Raw genomic sequence first — 21,893 nt, 5'->3', positions numbered from 1 at the left:
AGTTAATGGTCCCTGACCCAACTTAAATTATTTTCATATTTTCAATAGCTTTATAATATCTCCATAATAATAATAAAAATTTATTTGCTTCCTCTTTCATTTCAAGAATCCGTGATGGAACCTAGTGGAATTGTGATTATAACAATTATGTACAAAGGTATACCTGCAATGCAGCATCCCTACAGAAACTTATTACCTTTGGTCATTGCCACAAAAAAGACTAAACCCCTGAAATGTCACCCGCCTGAACTATTCTGGGGGGTAAAAATTGGGTTAAAAATTTACATCAATGAATCAAATAATTCCACTTCTATGCCGTGATCATATCAATTATTCATGGATATTGCACTGCTGTAAGTAAGGGTGGTCATACTGCATATGTTTGCTCCAATAGCCTTTATATTTAGCAATTCCTATTTCCAACCAGGGTTTCATGACTCCATCATAGTGTATAACTGCTGCCCGTTCGATATCAGCACGCCGAAGACCTGAGTGATAGCCAAGCCCTAGCGCATGCCATCTCCTTTCTAAAGCCACAGTCTGGTTGTAGAAAGTAATCCAACCTAAGGGCAAGCTTCCTGCCTTCCACAATGGCCTCTTAAGTCCCTGTCATCAAACACCAAACAAACAAGTTGGATAATAAAACACAATTATTATTTAAAAATGAAAAGAATTCACAATAATACCAGCTTTGAATTGAATTGAATATAAATACACCTTTAAATCATGTTAGGAGCAGATATGGAGCGTGCAAAATAGTTTGAAGAAACTAATATGAATATATAAACTAGATGACACTGATTTTTAGGTATGAATCAATTCCAACCCATAAAAGGTCTTTGCTTGTCAGTGTTCATCATTCACAGGTCACCGTAAGACAAAGCTTAGACAGATATAGAACTCTCTAGGGAATAAAGAAAAAAAGGGGTAAGAAAGATGACCTATCTTGAAATTTACAAGCATATCATATTAGCAGTAAGCAAAAGCAAATTCAAAGGAAGTGCTAGCCCCATACCAGTTGCAGGTAATTTCTGTAAAGCATGGTTAATTTTTTTCTTCTCCATTGATGGAGATCAAACAAATTCATACCAAATGCCCATGTGCAAGCATGTGCATTAAACTTCTTTGCCAAAAACGGGTCCGAAAAGTTCAAAAACATGCGCATTGTACGAAATGAAGCTTCACTTTCCAGACAAGTCTCCACAGCTGCATTTACTTTCCCCTTCATGTCAACACTCCAAATTCCAGTTAAATCTCTTTGCACTACCACATCATGATCTAAGAGCACAATCTTATTCAGTGCTGGAAATACGTCTGGCAGATAGAACCGCAGATGATTAAGGGCTGAACTATATCTTGGATCATACGACTTTTGTTCCTTCAATGTTGAATTATACTTGGTTGACAACCAATCAAAACTTTCTACACTCTGAATATGAATTGTAGCTTTGCCAGGAGGATTTAATAAAAACCACATTGACATTGCTGGGAGGTTGAGGTAATTGGTCACCACATGAAAAACAATTTTCTCTGGCTCCTGCATAACCAAGTATTAGTTACCAGGGTATATTACATCCACAACAGGTAAATCAGAGGTCCATCCTGAGCTAGCTATAGTTAACTCATCAAAGTAAGGGGAGTAATGACAGAAGAGTATTGTCTTTTTAAGGGGGAAATTAATCTAATGGCAGGTTAGGGATAAGCTTTGGTATATAGGAAATGTGAAAGAACTCCATGGAGAATTTGGGAAAGCTCAATCCATTACTATTCATTATAAATTTCAAGTGTTTCAATTATTGCCCAGCAATGTAAAACCACAACCTTCAGAGCATCCTAGCATAATTATCACACACAATTTTGTTATGTGATTGTTTAGAATGATAAATACTCTATAAACAACTATGTTTAACATAATAAAAAAAGCAGGGATTGAAATTTATTGAAAATCACCGAAGGCTAACCTTTGCAGATGAAATTGTGGAATTAATAACCACTGCACAAGCCAGAATATTGTCAGAAAATACTGCATAGTGATAAAGGTCCGGATCATTCAAATTTTTTTGGTTAGGGAACTCCCTTTCCTCGGGTTGAAGGGAAAAATATTCTGCTGTCAGCTGCATAGAGAGGCAGTGAAGGCCCTTAGGGGTAGTCCTTCCAGCAAGTTGAACAAGATATGACTCTTCATTCTTCCGTGTCCTAATCTGGTCTTCAGCATTGTAAGCCATGGCACGAAGTTTTCTGACCATCGCAGAGCAGTCAGGGAATACTTGACTTGCTTTGGCCAACAAAACCTCCATAGATCTCATCTTCTGTGAAGCCCTGAAAATTCAACAGTTTTTCAGATATAGAGTTAAGTGAAGGCAAATTCAACCCTAAATCTAAGCTAATTCACTTAATACTATTCAAGAGCTCATGTTTATGATTGAATATAAGTTGCAGTGATAAAATTATTATTTTAAAAATCTATTACCTCCTTGGCAATTCTGAATCCATGCTGGCTTCGCCGACTGTTCGCTCAACATCTTTGATTCGTGTTCGCAACTCTTTCACCAAGTGAGTATTACGACCAGGTGGTGCAAAATTTAAGTATACTTTTGCTCTAATGAGCTGATCTCTCATCTGCTTTACCTTCTCATCCATTACCTTGTGTGATAGAGACCGTAAATGTTGATCATGGCTACCTGTTTCTTGATTGTATTGTTCCTGCAACAAATAAATTAGTGTTAACTATATGTTACAAATATATTGAAACAAACATGACTTGCTCTAGCTCTAACCATTTTCGAAAGAAAAGAAAAAATAGCTGACATCCCCACTGAACCCAAAAAGAACAGTAACCCTCAATTTGATGGCAATATTGCCAATTAAATTTGTGGTAGAAAAAGGGCTTTTCTGTTTCTTATTCTCATAGTGTGTTCTGGTATGGCTCAGATTTTAGATACAACACACTGCTTCACCAGTTTTTGCATTACAATCCAACAAATATACAATCTAATTTTAGTAGGAAGCAATTTAAATACAATGGACAGGGAATTGTGGTAAAAATTGATAAAAGGAGATGGTCTGGCAAAATTGGCAAGACATTTATAATTTCAATACCAACATATGCTTTTGCTCACGAGATTGAAAAGCATACATTACTGCAACCATCTATAGTCTACACTTGGATTCAAATGTATAGCATCTCAGCATACTTGGAGTTAAATGTTCAGACACATACACACCTTTTCCCTGGAGTTTAGCCGTATTATATTCTGCTGATTTTGATGATCGCCTTTTCCTTTACCATTAGTTCCTGAATATACAAAGTGGAGCAACACAGAGTCACACTCACATTAGCTCTATGACCTAGAAGTCAATTAAAAGACTCTATAAGCACCCAGAACTACTAACCATTTGCTTCTAACAATTTTGATGTATCTTGCGGATCCCCCAATTGATCGAAATCAGGATTCTGGTTAGAACCGTGATTAACTGCAGAACTGAAACCCTTCTCTTTGAAAACAACTACTTTTGGACCTTTTAAACCTTCGGCAGCTTCCTGAATAAAAAGCAACAAAGATTGAATTGCATACGGTCAAAACTCAAAACCACTTGAAGAAAAAACGTTCAAAGCAAACTACACTAAATCCATACATCTCAAAGTTACCTGTTCTATTGCGTTAAGTCTTAAATCATCTTTCATATACTTCTGTATCAAATAAAGCAAAAGAACACGTTAGAAATCTACCAAAAAAATGAAGAAAAAAAAATACAGCAGATCCGAGTAAGAGAGATCTATACAATACTGGCTAAATCCTCCACAGAATCCTTCCGCCCTGCCGTGACAGAATCATAAATGCAAAGAAAACAGGAACAGTCAACATCCCGACAGTTAAATTAAATAAAAATCACAGAAGGCCAAAAATGAAACACACCAAAATTTCTTTTATACAAAAAAAAAAAAAGGTAAGCGCGACTTATTTAGCTTAAAATTATAAGTGTTCTCCTATAATCTAAAATCTAGATAGACGAAGAATATTACCAATGAAAGCGAGAGGGTTAAGTCTCTGCGAAACCAACACGATTTGAGCGAATACAGAGAAAGAGAGAAAAGAGAGGATTAGAATCCTCTGCCAATGACGATGAAACTTCTTCATGAGTGAATACAAACTGCTAAAAGAATTCGCTGAACTCTGAACAGAAAGTTAAGAATATGATAATCGCTTATTCAGTTTATTAATCGTTCTCCCAAAAGAAAAACACCATTCAAAGATTCAAATCGACATCCATTCGATGCCAGAATTACAAGGAACAGCAGTTTAAGAAATACGAAAATCTAGGGTTTCTAGCGGTGATTTTGCCGCTCTTTCCAGAGGAAAGGAAAAAAAAAAATAGTTTAAGAGCTTCGTTCACGTTCTGCGGCTGAGGCAGATGGACTTTCCTTTTCAACTACCTTCATTTTCCAGCTTTCTTTTTTATTACTATTTTCTTTCTGATCTGGAATTTAATGTTTTTTCTGATCTGGAATTCTAGATTTATATATATACGCCTTGGGGTTCCAAGTTTCGGAGAAAAAAGGATTTGAATCGCGGGAAAAGCGAGATAGCGATGGATAGGGTGGTACCGCAGTCATTTTGTTGATGTTATGTACGAGGACTATTGACCGTTGATATTAGTCAAAAATATTTAGTATGATGAGTTTGCGACCGAGATGATGCTCGGACTTGTTAGCAACTTATCTCTAGGATTTTGTGGGCTCCTTTTCAGCTCCTGTCTGTTGGGCTGTCTACAGCAATGCAATGAAATTAAATTAAATTTAAGGATAAATTCTAAAATAGTTGTTTTTTTTATGTCAAGTCACTTTGAAATGTTAGATTTTAATTAAATCATCATTCCAAATAAAAATTATAGGTTAATTTATACAAGTTTCCATATTTTTTTCGTTTTAAGCAATTTAATTTTTTTCTTTTATGTTTTTTTAACTTTTTTTTTTCTTTATTTTTCATTCTTTTCAGCTTCTACCTCTGTTCTCATCCTATCTCAATTTCTTTTAAATGTAGTTTTTCTATATTTTCTATTTGTTAAAATTAGTTCCTATACTTTTATTTTTTGAACAATTTAACTTTTTTGAGGGAGACAAGCTTGTGGACTAGTTTTAACAAATGAAAAACATAGAAAAACTACATTAAAAGGAATGAAGAATGGAAAAATATAGAGGGAGAAATAGAAGAAAAGGAAAAATAAAGAAAGAAAGTTAAAAGAACATAAAAAAATTAAATTACTCAAAATGAAAAAGATATAGGGACCAATTGTAGAATTTAACCTAAAATTTTCGTTTGAAATGATGACTTAATGTGCCACGTCAGTTTACTGTTACATCGTTAACGGTAATTAATGGCTTATTGACCAAAATGTTACAACATGATAATATAAAGTGACTAAAACATAAAATTTCAAACACAAGTGACTAAAATGTAACTTGAGGCAAACAAAAGTAACTGTTTTGATAATTTATCTTAAATTTAAAATATAAAATACTATTTAATTTTATTTTTAAAACTCTTAAAATATTTAAAAATTTAAATCTGTTTCAAATAAATAGATTTTAATCAAATAAACTAATATCACCACACAAACAAATCATTTGAAATTAAATCCAAAACAAAATCAACATTTATCATGAAATTAACTAAATTATACAATAAATCAAATAAAATTAATAAATATTAAATTATATAAAATATAAACTAAATACGACAGCAAAAATAAATTAAAAACATGGACTAAATCGCATAGGTTTAAAATAAGTTAAGCGTCTAATAAAACGTAATTTAATAAACAAATCTTGAAATTTTTAGAGAAAACATTATACAAATTAATTTAATAAAATTAATCATTAATTAAAATCGCACCAATAAAAATTTAATTGAAAACATAAAATGTTATTTATTATTTTTATTTTGAAAATTCATTTTCTCTAGAAATAATTTGGAACATATTAAAATAATCTAGATTTTTATCGATGATTTGGATTTGATTGATGAATCAACTTAATTTAACGGTTTAATAGAAATAATTTGGTATACACGTCGTAGAAAGTTTTTAGTTCACAAAAGGGTTAAAATTTTGACACGTGTTTTATTATTTATTTTAAAATTTTAAATATAATTTAAGTATATAGCAAAATCTCAACTCAAACATTTCACAGCTAATATACTAAATTATTATACAATATAAATGGTAAATATTTGTTACATAAGCGGTACAAAGTGGACTGAGATTTTGACACTTTTCTTATTTATTTTTAAATTTTAAATATTTATGGGTTAGTATTTGGTATAATGACAGTCTATTTTATATTTTACAAGTAACTTTAAAATTTTTACTATGTGCATTTTTTAATATTTTACTATATCTTTAGAGGATACTTGTCAACCTCTAATCATGTGGAGTTTAAAACTCCGAGTGTAGTAAATATTTTCTTTTTAATATAAAGATAAATAAAATATTTAAAATCCTCTAACACTTAAATTAGACAAAACAAAAACTTAAACACGTTCAAACTTACATTATCGTGCTTATTACAACAATAATACCAACTAAAATAAATTGAATTAACAATATAACAATTGTTATTTCATATATTAGTCATGGAGATCTTTAGTTTTATAAAATTAAAATTCTGTCATATATGTTATTTTTAAAAATATTAAATAGAGCCACGTGACATCTCTTTTAATTACATTTGTGAAATTTAAAATAAATTTTATTGTAACATATCAAATAATTTTTATAATATAATTTACTTTTTTATAAGCAGAAAATTTAAATAAAATGATTTAAGGCTGTAAAATTCCTCAAACATTTAAAAAAAGACAATTAAGTCTCTTTTTTTTATTTGCACTTACTTGGGTACTTGAATTGTCAAAATGTATCAAAAAGGCTATTTGACCGTTAAAGTTAATTTCTCCTAATTTTTTTTCCAGTTAAAGCTATCTCGTGTCACAACTACGGAGTGACATGTGGCAAAAAATAATAAAAATTAAAAATCAATAAAAATTATAGAAAAATTATAAAATACTTCTTTTGGTATGATAATTTTATAATTTTTTAAGAATGTTATATTTCTTTACATTTTTATAAATTTTTTACAACTTTATAAATTTTTTCTGTAATTCTATATATTTTATATTTTTATAATTTTATAATTTTTATAATTTTAATAAAATTCAAATATTTTTATTAAAAATAATAATTTTAAATTGTGACACATTGTTAGTTTAAATAAAAAAAATTAAGCGCGGTTGTGAAAGGGTTAAACCTAAATAAAATTAAATATTCGGTATAATACGCTTTTGTCATTTTCGTCTACCATTTTCCATTTGGTCATTTTCATCCACCATTACTTGTTTGGTTTTTATCTTTATTAACTTTTTTGTTAGAGGAAAACCCTCTATTTAAAAATATATTATTTCTTTTGTTAGAAAAAACCCTCTATTTAAAAATATTATTTTTTTAGAGAAAAGCCCTTTTATTTAAAAAATATATTATCTTTTGTTAGAGGAAAACCCTCTATTTAAAAATAATATTTTTTGTTAGAGAAAAACCTCTATTTAAAAATAATATTATTTTAGAGAAAACCATTCTATTTAAAAGATATTATTTTTGTTAGAGAAAAGCCCTCTATTTCAAAATATATTTTATTTTTTATTAGAGAAAAACCCTCTATTTTAAAAAATATATATTATTATGAGTTTACTTTATTAGTACTTAGAATATGTTTTAATTTTGAGACCATTTGCATTTTAGAATGATTTGATTATATTTATAGCCATTTCAAATCAAGGATCAAACCAGGGGACAAGCAACGCTTTGCCTCTCTTGCTAAATGGAATAATTACAATTACAGCCCCTTGTAATAATTAATTATTAACTTAAATCTTATTAACTTATTGATTAATGAAAAATTACATTTAAAAATCATCCCTTCATCTTTATTCACACACATATATATATTATTTTCTTAAGATTATCATTATTAAATAGTGATTTAGACCAACAAATAAAAAATGATTTAATTTAACTACGAGAGTTAGGTGAAATAGTAAATGTCTCTCTTATATTAACTAATGGTCGAGAGTTCAATCATTGTTCTTGGTATGGAGCAACTTTAAAACTTGTGGTCAATATCTACCTTTTAATTAGCCTACAAAATGCTAAAAATTAATTATTGCGCTCGTTTTTATAGCTACCTTGAGAAAAAAAGAACAAAACTTTCAATCATAAATTAAAATGACTCTTTTGTCCTTTGAAGTAAAAGAAGAACGAAAATTAGTGATAAACAAATAGATATTAAATTTATTTTTCTTTTTTTACCTGAAAATGCAATACAATAATCGTATATATATGCTTTGGTGAATTATAAATGGAGAACAAAATCCTAACAATAACGTGATTAGAACGATTCGAATCTAAACCGAACTTGGCTCACAATAATAGTATATTTATTGCAAGTTAACGTTCACAGTAGATTTCCACCTTTTGTAGTTCCAATGATTGCAGTTAATGACTATTGGATCGAAAATCGTGCCACGTGTAACGACAAATAGGGGTGATTTACATAAGTCGTCCTTGCATTAATTACAAAATGTCAACGTCTTTGGGAGAAACACTGCAAGATTTTGTTATTGTGTGATGAATTTAATTTAGAGGGAGAATTAAGGGTAAATTACATTTCAGTCCATTCAATTATCCTTAACTATTTTTCTCGGTCACTTAAATATAAGAATTTATAAAATGGTCATTTAAGTAAGTGTATTTGCCCCTTTTTGTCCAATTTCATCAACTTTATAGGAATATTGATGTGGCCATTTTAAAATTAGTATAATAACAATTTTAATTCTTAACATCTACACATTATTTCAATTTAGTCATGATTATAAAAAAATTAACCATTGACATTTACATTTTATCTAAATTTGGATAATGTGTAAATATTGAGAGTTAATTCTTTTTAAAATAACGACGAAATTGACACAATGTGTTAACGTTGAGTACAAAACTGATCACAAAATTAACAGTAGTTAACATAATTGAACCAAAAAAGACAAGCACAATTGCTTAGGTCATCATTTTATAACTTTTTTACAGTTAGAGGACTAAAAAATATAACTTATCCAAAAAAAATTAGGTGAAGGTGAGTTAAATTTTACAAAAATAAAAGTTACAATATATTAATAATTTTTTTAAATATAAATGTCTATTACATCATGCTGAAACGAAGATCTATAATAGTTTCGCTGAACAAAATGATGGCAACCATTGAGAATCAAATTTAGTATATATTAATGTCACGGGATTAAAATTTTAGATTTGTAATCTGTGCAATATTAGGTAATTTCTTTATTAATTTCAAATCCACCTAAATTAGTTTAGTTCTTAAAAAGTAAAAATCTACAATAGAACTTATCCAAAGCATTGAAAATAAAGTAGAAGCAATTCAAAGACAAAAAAAAAAACAACGAGAGAACAGAAAAAGCCACAAAAAACAATGCTTACAAGGTGTTTGAGTAATACTCTCAATCATATTCAATTACTATGAATCAGGATACAATGAGATGATTACAAATGAGGGGATGATATTTATAGTTGAACTCCCTCAGATTTAACAATATAGTTTATTTTACACCGACGGTTGAGATTATTCGAAGATTAGTTTTCATATTTACCATGGTAGTCCTAATTTTCGTTAAATGCTTCATTTAGCCATAAAGGCTTCCAGTATATGAGATTCTTCACATGTTCTATAAATCGAATCAGTTCAAATGGGTCAAATGAGCCTCATTTAATCAATGAATTTTTATACAATGTTTTGTGTTTGTTTCATTGGCTACGACATTAATACAATATAAATGTATTATTACTACACTCTTTTTTTAACTAGCTTTTAAGTATGAATGGAGTAAATATTAAGGAATTTCCAAGTCGCAAAAAGAAGCCAATTGAGAGCATATATATTCAGATATTTATAATAATTTTTGTCTGATACTTTAATTTGCAGTGTAACACATGTGCCCTAATAAATTGAGTTACTTCATGATCAATCTATAGTAAAGTTTTTTTATAAATAAATGATGAAAAGAAAAGAATGATTGTACCATACATTAAATTAATAATAATTAAGGATAAATTTTAAAATTATACATAAACTTTTATTTAATATGTAATTATATACATGAATTTGTACTTTGTGTAATTATACTGTGAAACTCTAATTGTGGTTCAAATATATACTTAAAACTTGAATTTTGAATTAATCATATACATTTAAAGAAATAAATACATCAATTTATTTTTATATTGGGTAAATATAATTATTTATGTATGCAATATATAAATATAAAATGATGTTATATTAATAATTGTGTTAATAATTTACAAAAATTAGATCAAATAAAAACTTCATATATAAAATTATACAAAATTAAAGTTCATATTAAACCATAATTCATATATAATTTTGAGATTTATTCGTAATAATTACAATGACCAGTTAGTTGTATACAAAATAATTACAATGATCATAACAAAATCATTGCACATTACAATTTAAAAAAAAAACATAGGTGAATGCTTGCACCTATAGTAATGAATTCATATGCTTCTTTATAAAAATAATATTAAAAAATAATTAACTATAAAATAATGAGAAAAATTAATTATGAAAACGAGATATTTTGTTATCGTGATTCTAGGTGTAACTTGACATATCAGCAATATCAACTCATTTTTTGACTGATCATGTAACAATTATCATGTTTTTTTTTTTAGAAATTGATGTCGCCACTATGTCAAGCGGCATAAATATGTATTTTTAAAAATATACGTGAAAATACGAGTATACACAATGGAAATTTTTTTTTTATTGGTGTTGTAGTGTGTCAAGCGGCACCACTTTAATTTAAGAAAAAGAATATAAAAATGGTCTAGCCTGAAAAAGAACTGAACTGTCAAGCGACACCGGGCTAACACCCTACTGTCGACGTGACCCCCTAACATTTTTTTTTTCAAATTTCTTTCTTTTTTTAGTCAAAAGCCTATTTAAACCCTTGGTCCCCCTTTCCCATCTCAATTTTGAAATTCAGGAAGAAAAAAAAAGTTTGTTTTACTTTTTTTTGTTGGCTGTTGGAATTTTAAGAGGAAAAGTTTGTCTGTATTGGAGTTTTAGGGAGAAAGTGTGTTAATTTTAAGATATATTTTATTATTTTTATATTATATATATGTTTATATTTTAAATTATTGTTAATTTTAGATTTAATATTTAAGATTATTTTTATGTTTAAGTTGTAGGGCTAGATTACGATAGTTTTAATGTATGTTTTTTAGTTAATAATAATTTATATATTGTAATATTTAGATTTAATGCTTAAGATTATATTTAGTTGGTAAAAATATATATTTATGTTAGAGTTTTGGGGAGAAGAAAAAGTCGGTTTGTGTTTATATTTAAATATTTTTAATAAAGATACTCAAATTTCATTTGAAAAAATATAGGTTATGGTAAATTTTTAATTGTTTTTAGTTGGTGATTAAAATTTTATTATGTGAATATTTCATTTAAATAAAATAAAAATAAAATTAATAGTAAAAATGGTTTGTGGTAAATTTTATTACGTGGAAGCGTTTATGTTTTAAAATGATATGTTCATTCAATTTTGTTTGTGTAGATATTGAAATGGGCTATTTGATCGGATCAACCAATCACATAGTTATGATGATTAATGTGTCGGTAAAAAGATTTGTGACTTGCTATTCACAGGCATATTTACAAAGTTACACGCCATTTTTTTTTAATTGGCATATTTAACTAATACGTTAATTTATTATGGACAAAGTGAGTATCGCGTCCTGAGAGCGCGTGTCCATGGTCTGAGCTACTAGCCAAACGAACGTATTTTACCATATTTGGATGTCGTGGGATTTGGAACATCGACATTGATTAGAATGTTTGAGCTGAGGGTCGACTTAATATTTGCTTTAGTTGAGCAGTGGCACCTAGAGACCCACATATTTCATTTGCCTTGTGGGAAGTGCACCATCACCTTAGAAGATGTCATATTGCAACTCGGGCTCTCAGCTAATGGTGATGCAGTCACAGGTTCAAGTACTTAAAGAATTTCAAACATATCACTAGAAAAGTGAGGTAAGTTTTAAATTTTATACTTGAAATTCTTTTGAGTACTTGAAATCAACCAAGAAAAAATCCCAAACTTTTTAGAATGAAATGGTTGACCAATTTTTTCAATCAAGAAAAACAAATACCTAAAACCCAAATTAATTAATAGCCCTAATCTCTTGCTTTCCATTCTAATTTTTTTCCAAAAAAAATAAAGATTATCCAAAAAAATTTCATCTTAAGACTTCAATTGCACGTGACGAGAAAAAAAGAGAGGGAAAGATTGGATCCTGTTGACTTTATTTTAATAAGGCAAGATAAATACAAAATCTAAGGTTTAAAACTATTTATTTTGATGTAATGGCTAATATCATTTTGGTTCTCATTTTAGAAGTTCTCACCGTAGTTGCCACCCTAATAAAGATAATAAATCGTGCATATTAAATAAAAATGTATAAAACATTTTAAAATAAAGTTTTGGTTGAGTGGTAAATTTAAAGTTTTATTAATGCAATTGATATAAGTTTAATTCCAACCTTATATGTATTTTTATTAGTTTTTTAAATGAAAATACTAAAATACCATCGGATAATATGACTTGTTTTAATTACAGAAGTGCATTTTAATAATTTTTCTAATCGAGTTGGTGCCCAGTTGACTCGTGACACCAACTCATTCAGGGATTTTATTAATAATATAGATATACTTTTAAGGTGAAGTATATCATAATATACTAAAAATCTTATCACGAACGTATGGGTATGGAAACCACAAATTGAGAACACAAATACGTGTTTAAAAATATCATATAATAAATAATGAAATGTATGGTTTAAAACTAACTAATAATAGCACATGGAATATATACGATATTAAAATGAAAAAAATGGAATCTTATCACACACTTATGCATGTGAAAATCACTTATGTAGAAGGTAGAGGTTTGTTTAAAATAACATATAATAAATAATGAAAAATATTGTTTGGAACTAATTAATAGTAACACGTGAAATATATACGATGTTAAAATCGAAAGAATAGATTAAATTGTAAGCAAAATAAAATTTAAACACAAAAAACAAATCAGATTAAGAATATTAAATGAATACAATTGATTATCAATGTTTTTGTTATCTACCCCAAATGGTTATTAATATACATAAATATCTAAACATTTATATAACAAGTATACAGAGGCATAGCTAGGGGGCTGGTAGGGGGCTCGACACCCCTAAAATGAAAAATTTTCTATTTAAGTCCTTTAAAATTTTTAAAATTTTAAATTAATAAACGTAAAATTACACTCTAGATCCCCTAAAAATGATAAAATTTTGATTTAACCATTTAAAATTATAAATAAATATGTTATTAAAAAGGTGAAATTGCATTTTACTATCGTAAAAATTACAATTCAATTTTGGTTCCCTAAAAAAATTCAACTTCGCCCTGCAAGTATATTTATTAAAGTTTCATATAATATTTTTGTAAAAAAGCTTTAGTTAAAATGGTAAATGAAAATGTTTTATATGAATGGGGCATTGGTTCAAATCTCAGTAAATTTTATCGATTTATAAAAATATAAAAGACAAAAACATTCACATAATAATATAACTGACATAAAAAATAAAATGGTTATTTTGTAATTGCACAACTAAGTTGGTAATCGGATTGGAGGTGATACCAATTTGATAAAACACTTAATAAATGATATAAATAATATAACCAACGTTCGTTTTAAGTTTTAAGCCTATGCCAAGATCATTATATACATATATTATAATATAATAAATCTAAATCACGTGTATGCATGTGGAAACTATAAATTTAGAACATAAATGTTTGTTTAAAATAACATACAATAAATAATAAAACGTATGATTTGAAATTAATTAATAATAACACATGAAATATGTATGTTTTAAAATGAAAAAAAATAGATTAAATTGTTTATCATGGTATTGTCATTAATCCTGAGTCAGTATCGAGTTAACTTGTGACACCAATTCAATCAAATACACTATTAATATATACAACTGACAGAGAAAATAAAGTGTGCATAGTAAAATTAAAATGTATAAAAATATTAAAATAAAACTAATATAATTAGCGTGGGTTCAAGTGGGTTCAAATCCCACTGTATGCATATTTTATTGGTTTATTTTAAAGTGAAAAGATTAAAATACTCTAGAATAATATTACTTATTTTAATTACGGAAAGATATTCTCGAAAAGATATTCTCGTAACTTCCTAACTAACAATAATAAATGGGATAACTCAAAGCAAGATTGTCAATAGTACGTGCATTATGCATAATATATTAATAATCAAATATAAACAAGCTTTAATATTTAAATATAATATACTATATTACTATTTAACCCGAACGAAATAGAGTGATTGCGTTGGATAAAATCCAGCTCCAGTTGTTAACATTGTCAAAATTATTTTATTGAATTCATTGATTTGACATTCTAAAAAAAAAATTCACATAATAGCCATGTGACAAAAAAAAAATAGCATTGCAATGAAGTTAAATCAAATAAAAAAATTTAATAGTGTAAACAATTTTTAAAATTCATATCTACATTTTAATGAGAATAAACGATATTTAAACAAATTGATGACATTGTAAACGTTGTGGTATCAAGTTATGTCAAAACTTAAAATGTAAAGATTAAACCTCAAATTTAAGTTTAGTATAGTAACCAAAATTGAAATTTGATAGTTTTATAATCTAAAAAATAGAGGATCATAATTGATATTTAACCATTATATGAGATATTGGGTTCAATCTCTAGCAATCTCACCTTTACTCAAATTAAAAAAAAAAAAAAGAGTACTCATTTGAACTTCAAACGGTTTGGCTGTAACCGGTTAATAGCCACACATTATTAATTAACAAAGATCAAAGTCGATGTATCAATGAATCACGAAATGCTATAGTTCTTAAATATGATTATTTTTTAAAATTTATTTAGAAGTAATTCATAGGATTATATCTTTTCTTTCCTAATTATATTGAGAAAAAGTACATCTAAGTAAATTAAAATTATTCTTGAAACAAACAAATCTCACAAAGTCACACTCTCCCTTTTCGGAAAAAATCAATATAGTTGCTAAAATCTCGGTATTAACATCGAAACTATTGGCGAATGGCCAGTAGCTCAAGGAAACAAAAGAATTGATTACATTTTTCATATGATCTCCTATTTTATTTTAGATAGATTAAAAAAAAGAACGGAAATTTTTTTTTTTTTGTATAATATCGCTTAGACTCCTTTTCCGTTTATTGTATTCTATCATACTTATATTAATTTAGTTCTACAAATTTAAATTTTTCAAAAATTATTAAATTATTCATTATTATGAATTTCCATTTATCTATGTCTAAATGGAGTAACAAATATATTATATTTAAATAGTTAGCTAGAATTTTTTCCAATTGAAAATTCCTAATAATATTTTATTATTATTGCAATTTGGGGATAAAAAGATTAAAAATATTATGGGTAAAATAATCATGGAGCGCCTTTATATTAGAAATTAGATTTTATTTTGCCTTCTACTAAAAAAAATGTACAAATTAGCCCATATATGTTAGAAAAAGTACAAATTGATCATCCTATTAAAATTCACCCTTAAATGATGATGTGGAATATCCAATGTGGAATTAATTTTTCTAATGTACAAAGATTAATTAACCTAATTTTTATATTGAAAGAACAAAATGCAATCGACACTTAGTATAAAGGTTTCTATAGTACATTTACTATGTTGGATATTTTTTCAAAAAAACAATTCCATGTTATTTTTAACAACGAATTTTTAATAGAAAGATCAAATTGTACTTTTTCTAATATATAATGATTAATTTACTTATTTTTTAATAAAAAACAAAATATAATTCGACTCTTAGTACAAAAACTTTGATGATACTTTTAATGCTGACAGTAACAAGTGTAGCGACGTAAAATTTTCGCTTTGGTCGCTAGCTGAGGCAATTATTTGAAAACTTTGAAAATGGAATTTCAGTTTTATTAAAAGAGTGAGTCGCCACCGATCTTTTTTCTAGATGTGATCGGACACCTAATAAATCATATTTTTTAGAAAATAAATTTTATTCTTGAACAAAAATGAAGGCCAAATTTGGGTCTACGGGAAAATCCAGAGAAAAAAATAGGGTTCGGGAGTCGGTTACGCACGGGGAAGGTGTTAGCGCCCTCGCGACGTACAAAATTGGTATCTTTATTAAACACGCGTTGTCTTAATTCTCAAAAATACAAGTTTAATTTAATATTTAATCGTGATCCGATTGAAGTACGAGATTTTGAAATTTTTGGTTTTTTAGAAGGGTGTTCCGTTTTTTACACGAGTCGACGAATTTTACCCAACATTGTAACACCCCTAATCCGTATCCGCTGCCAGAACAGGGTTTCGGAGCATTACTACCATTTACAGATCACTAAAAAAAAATTGAAATACTTACCAATTCAATGCATCATATAAATAAATATATTACCATTCAATCAACAGTTTGACACTTGTATAAGCATCAAACAGCAACACTGTTAGTATACTTGCACATATCTCATATAAATTCAACATTGATATATCTATTTTCTCGACATATCACACTTGAGTTTAATAATAGTCTCAACTTACATAATTTTCTTGTATCAACATATCAAAGATAATCATATATGTACATGTCATGAAACATATCATGCTCTTACCGTTTCTTCATAAGCATATATCATTCATTTCATTATATCAATATTTCATGCTCCATCATTTCCATATATTTTATGTATATTTATTCGGTAATAGCTCATATCAAACTTAACATAAATTATATTCCATGTACTTATACTTATTTCGTTTATCTATCTTCATAATTATTTCATATAACCATTCGTCATCTAATACATATTACCTGAATATCAATTGTTTAACAGGTGTTAGAGCGTCTCCCATCCACGGTCTTATTTATCTTTGACATGATGCCATAGTGTCTTTCAACTATGGTCTTACTCATTTTCGTCATGTTGCCATGGTATCTTTCAACCATGGTCTTGTTCATTTCATATCACGTTGCCATGGTATCTTTCAACCATGGTCTTACACATTCATATCAGGTTGCCATGGTATCTTTCAACCATGGTCTTACACATTTCATATCGAGAGCACACTCCATGAACCTCATCCTTACGATGGGATTACCGGTCGAGCTAAATCCCGCAGCGACAATTACTCTAATGAGCTTGGATCCGAATTACCAGTCCGAGCTAAATTGAGACCTAATTCGGATTACCCGTCCGGCTAAATCCATTTTACACATATTCTTGGAGGGCTATATCAGATAGGATCACCGTCCGGGCTAGATCTTTTTACCGTCAATTCCTTTTCGAGATCTATCGAATTTTCCTTTCATTCAAACGGGATTTCTTCCCATTTTATCAAATATATCAATGTTTCATAAATTTCCATATAATGAACATTCAAATCATATTCATATCAAAAACATGCATTTCAAGCATTTAAGAATATAATTCAAGTTACACGAACTTACCTCATTGCTTGTTTGTGTTTATAATTTCATTAATCCGATATCTTTTCTTTTCCACGATCAAGTCTCATATTTGAGTCGTCTGGATCTTTATAAATAAATTTGATCATCATTTTCATTCATTTCATCTTCTAATGCATTTAATTAATGCTCTAGGCAAAATTACCATTTTGCCCCTAAACTTTTAATTAATGACAATTTCGTCATTAGGGTCAGGAAAATAAAATTGTTGCAATTTAATCCTTATTTCCAGCTATTATTCTCATATATATTGATAACAGTCCATGAATTCTATAAAATATTAGAATTTTCCATAATTTCAACACTTTTCAATTTAATCCCTAAAACATGTTTTCCCCCGATCTTGAACTAAATTAATAATTTCATTAAATTTTGTAATTTAAATAATAAAATAATCCATTTCATGCAATTTGGTCATTTTTGACATTTTACAAAATTACCCATAAATTTTACTTTTATTCAATTTAGTCCCTAAGCCTAAAATATGCAAATTAGCCATGCTTAATGAATATTCATATATGTTTTCCTCCTCCTCCTCTCCGTTCCACATCCTTGATGTATGTAGCACACTTGTAAGTAACATTATCTATAATCTTTATTATTTACTTTTATAAATATTCAAGCTGTCCATCTGTGTCATAGTCACTAAATTATTTATATCTGGATCTATAGGACTCCAAATTAAGATCCGCTAATTTTCCCTGAAACTAGACTCATATATATTCTTACCGTAAAATTTTCAGAATTTTTGGTTCAGTCAATAAGTACAGTTTATTCTTTAAAGTTACCCCTATTCTGCTGTCTGACAGTTGTGACCCTTCTTCACTAAAAATTAACCATCTCCTTGTACAGAATTCGAATGATGTTCATATTTGTTTCTATTGAAAATAGACTCATTCAGGATTCTAAAAATATAAATTTAAGCCCCTAATTATTTTTATCCAATTTTTTTATGATTTTACAAATTCAGAATAGGGGAACCCAAATTCATTCTGACCTTGTCTCACAAAATTCATCATATCTCATGATTTAGAATTCCATTGCTTACATAATTTCTTTTATAAGAAACTAGACTTAATAAGATTTAATTTCATATTTTATTCATCCTATAATTATATTTCTACATTTTTTTATGATTTTTCAAAGTTAGACTACTGCTACTGTCCAAAACTGTTTTAGTACAAGAGATTAATTACCATGTTATAACATCCTTATTTTCTTTTTCTACACCATTTCTCATCACTTTCTCTTATTTTTTTCTTCACTAACATATCAAGAACATAGGACCTTATGTAAGAAAACTCTACTATAACATTATTTCCATGCTTTATCAATAATAACAAACTTAAAAACATATTGAAATCTTGATGTACTTACCTTTTCTTATTGACTTCAATCTTTAACTTGATTTTTCTCTCTCCTCCAGCTTCGATTTCTTGAATCCAACTTGATATTCTTGCTCTCCATCATCTCCTTGCTATCTTTCTCTCTTGATGGCTATGGAAATTCTTTCAATTTTTAGGTGAAAATAATGAATTTTTGGTGGAAGGACTAAATTGTAAAGAAAACAAACTTCTTTTCTTCTTCTTATCTTACGTTAGTTTGCATGGGAAAGGAAATGTGTTGTTAATTCTTCATCTTTCCTTCCTTTTATACTAAATAAATAATAATATAATAATAATAATAAACATCTCATAAAATATTAATAAAATAATATTTATCTAATTAATTAATTTAAAATATCATCAACATAATCATTACATTCTGGAATTCTCTCTCTTACTAATTGACCATTTTGCCCTTCATGATCTTTTAGAATTCCACCCTTGAGTCATCACTTAATTTGATAAAATTGCGATTTAGTCCCTCATAATTTTTTTACCTATTCAATTTGGTCCTAATTCATCAATTTTCTTGGTTTCTAGATCATTCCACCCTTAAAATATTTGCACTATTAGTCCTTCAACTTTTTATATTTACACTTCAACCCCTTAAATTTTGAGTATTTACTCTTGTGCAACAAGACTTTTCTCATCTTTGCAATTTAGTCCTTTCTTGAATTAATATATCATAATATACTTCTCAATATTGACATCGCTCAAAAATTCCCTTTTGGTCACTTTATTTCCTTATTTTACTATATCACGGATAATATTTTACTGTAAAATTTTTTTAGGTATTACAAACATAGCGATGAAATCGATGACTTAATGTTAATGTAACACCCCAAACCCGGCCCAGAAGTTATGGCCGGATCCGGCATGCCACATCAAAAACATAAAAAAAAATTCCATTCTAAGTCCAGAAAATCGTACTTGATGTTCAAAAGATTAATTCATTAAGGGTTAAAGTGAATGGAAGTCGTGCACCGGTAGGAAACCGGAAAGAGGTGGTGAGTCCATCTGATTGCTAAGTACCAAGCTCCTTCGGATCCAATCCTAGACATGCATACCGCCATTGCCACACCTTAACGTCATGGATATTTCTAGGAAACCGATTCGATTAAGTCATTTTTAGGAAAAGTGATTAATTTTGGAAAATACTTTCATTGCGGAAGCTTTGCTTGTTGTCGTGTTATTTTGAAATCAACTGTTGTTTTTGAAAACGCGCCCTAAAGCTATCCAATTTCAACAGTTAAAATAAGTATTACCTATCTTAGTAATACATATTAAAACCATCAAAAATAAATAAGCGGCCTTATTACATTTAAAAGCCTAAAACCTCAAACGTAATTAAAAGGATGTCCAGTTCACGAAGAAAATCAAACTTTCGAATGGGTGGCCACTCGAATTCCCTCACGACTCCAAGCCCACTATGGTTGGGGATTTCTGCGTGGATGAAAATAAAAGGGGTGAGTTTGGGGAAACTCGGTGTGTAAGAAAAACCCATTCAAAGCCCAAGTCGGCTCAAGCCTATTGGGCCTAAGCCCATTCAGTAATGATGGTCTTGGGCGAGCCCTTTCAGATTACAATAAACCGGGCCTTAGCCCTTATTCAGATAATGTATGGCCCATAGGCCCATTTCAAAATACATGCAACATTAGTAAACATATGCAAGCCCATTTGGGTAACAGTGGTCTGGGCGAGCCCTTTTGATTACAATAAAGCGGGCCTTAGCCCTTATTCAGATAATGTATGGCCCATAGGCCCATTTCAAAATACATACAACATCAAGAAACATATGCAAGCCCATTTGAGGAGACTACTCAACCCACCAGCCACTACACTCCACCGTACCAGCCATACACTCCATGTGGGAATAACTCAACCCACCCACCAAACACTCCACAGATTGCGACCTGCTTGCTCGATTATCGATAAATTGAGGCAAAGCCTCCAAGATGTGGACAAGCCACTTTCAGTACTTCCTCCGTTAATATCCCGGTCCATGCATCGATAATAACAACATGGCATGCGATAAATAACAACCATCAAACATGCATTTAGGTCAATTTAACCCTAGGGGTATTTTGGTAATTTATCTACTAGGGGTAAAGCGTAAATTTTCCATTTTAAAGGTATTTCAGTAATTTATCTATTTTAGGGTTTTCATGCATATTCCTACCTTTCACGTACTAACAGAATCACGCATCGAGGGTTCTTACGAATTGGGCCGTTGGCCCATCATTCCAATTTTGGCCCATTAAGCCCAAGAATATCGAGGGCACGAAATCATGCACTTTGCGGTCCAAACATTGCAGCTTACCAAAAACATTAATCGATTTACCTCACGAGCATTCGTGACATCAAAATCTACAAAATACCGATTTTCGGCATTTCGCTTTTCGGCTTTTGCCGATCTAGACTAAGAAAGAGGGTGTTAGTTACACACTTTTGCGACGATATCTTGACGAGATCCACACACGAACTTCCTACAATTGGATTACTAACACGTTAATCTAACTATTCAAATACAAACTACATATTAACCCCTTACAATATTCGGCCAACCACACCTACAGATCATTGTAAGCTTATAAGAAAACAATAAGCAACTCATTAACAAATTTTTGTCAATGTTTACCACATAATCATAATTTCACTGCAAGCTGTCTTTCTGAGCAACAGTTACTAAATCATTTATAACTGGAGCTACGAAACTCCAAATCAAGTTCCGCTAATTTTCCTTGAAAATAGACTCATATATCT

The 21,893-nt window shown here is 29.1% G+C and overlaps 1 protein-coding gene across 1 annotated transcript; it reads right to left on the bottom strand.

The window, feature by feature from the left end:
• Positions 1 to 70: 70 nt before the first annotated feature.
• LOC108456040 (probable galacturonosyltransferase 6) lies at positions 71 to 4,530 on the bottom strand. The gene is made up of 9 exons (XM_017754635.2): positions 4,025 to 4,530; positions 3,784 to 3,818; positions 3,650 to 3,691; positions 3,394 to 3,541; positions 3,225 to 3,295; positions 2,471 to 2,703; positions 1,962 to 2,319; positions 1,016 to 1,537; positions 71 to 606 (listed from the first exon to the last, which is right to left on the bottom strand). Exons 1-9 carry the CDS (start codon positions 4,137 to 4,139, stop codon positions 331 to 333), a joined length of 1,800 nt encoding a protein of 599 aa, XP_017610124.1. The 5' UTR covers positions 4,140 to 4,530; the 3' UTR covers positions 71 to 330.
• Between the last annotated feature and the right edge of the window lie 17,363 nt (positions 4,531 to 21,893).

Source organism: Gossypium arboreum, chromosome 7 (assembly GCF_025698485.1).
Source record: "Gossypium arboreum isolate Shixiya-1 chromosome 7, ASM2569848v2, whole genome shotgun sequence".
NCBI lineage: Eukaryota > Viridiplantae > Streptophyta > Magnoliopsida > Malvales > Malvaceae > Gossypium > Gossypium arboreum.
The sequence above is the reverse complement of the archived record's forward strand: the minus strand, read 5'-3'. Positions and strand labels throughout refer to the sequence as shown.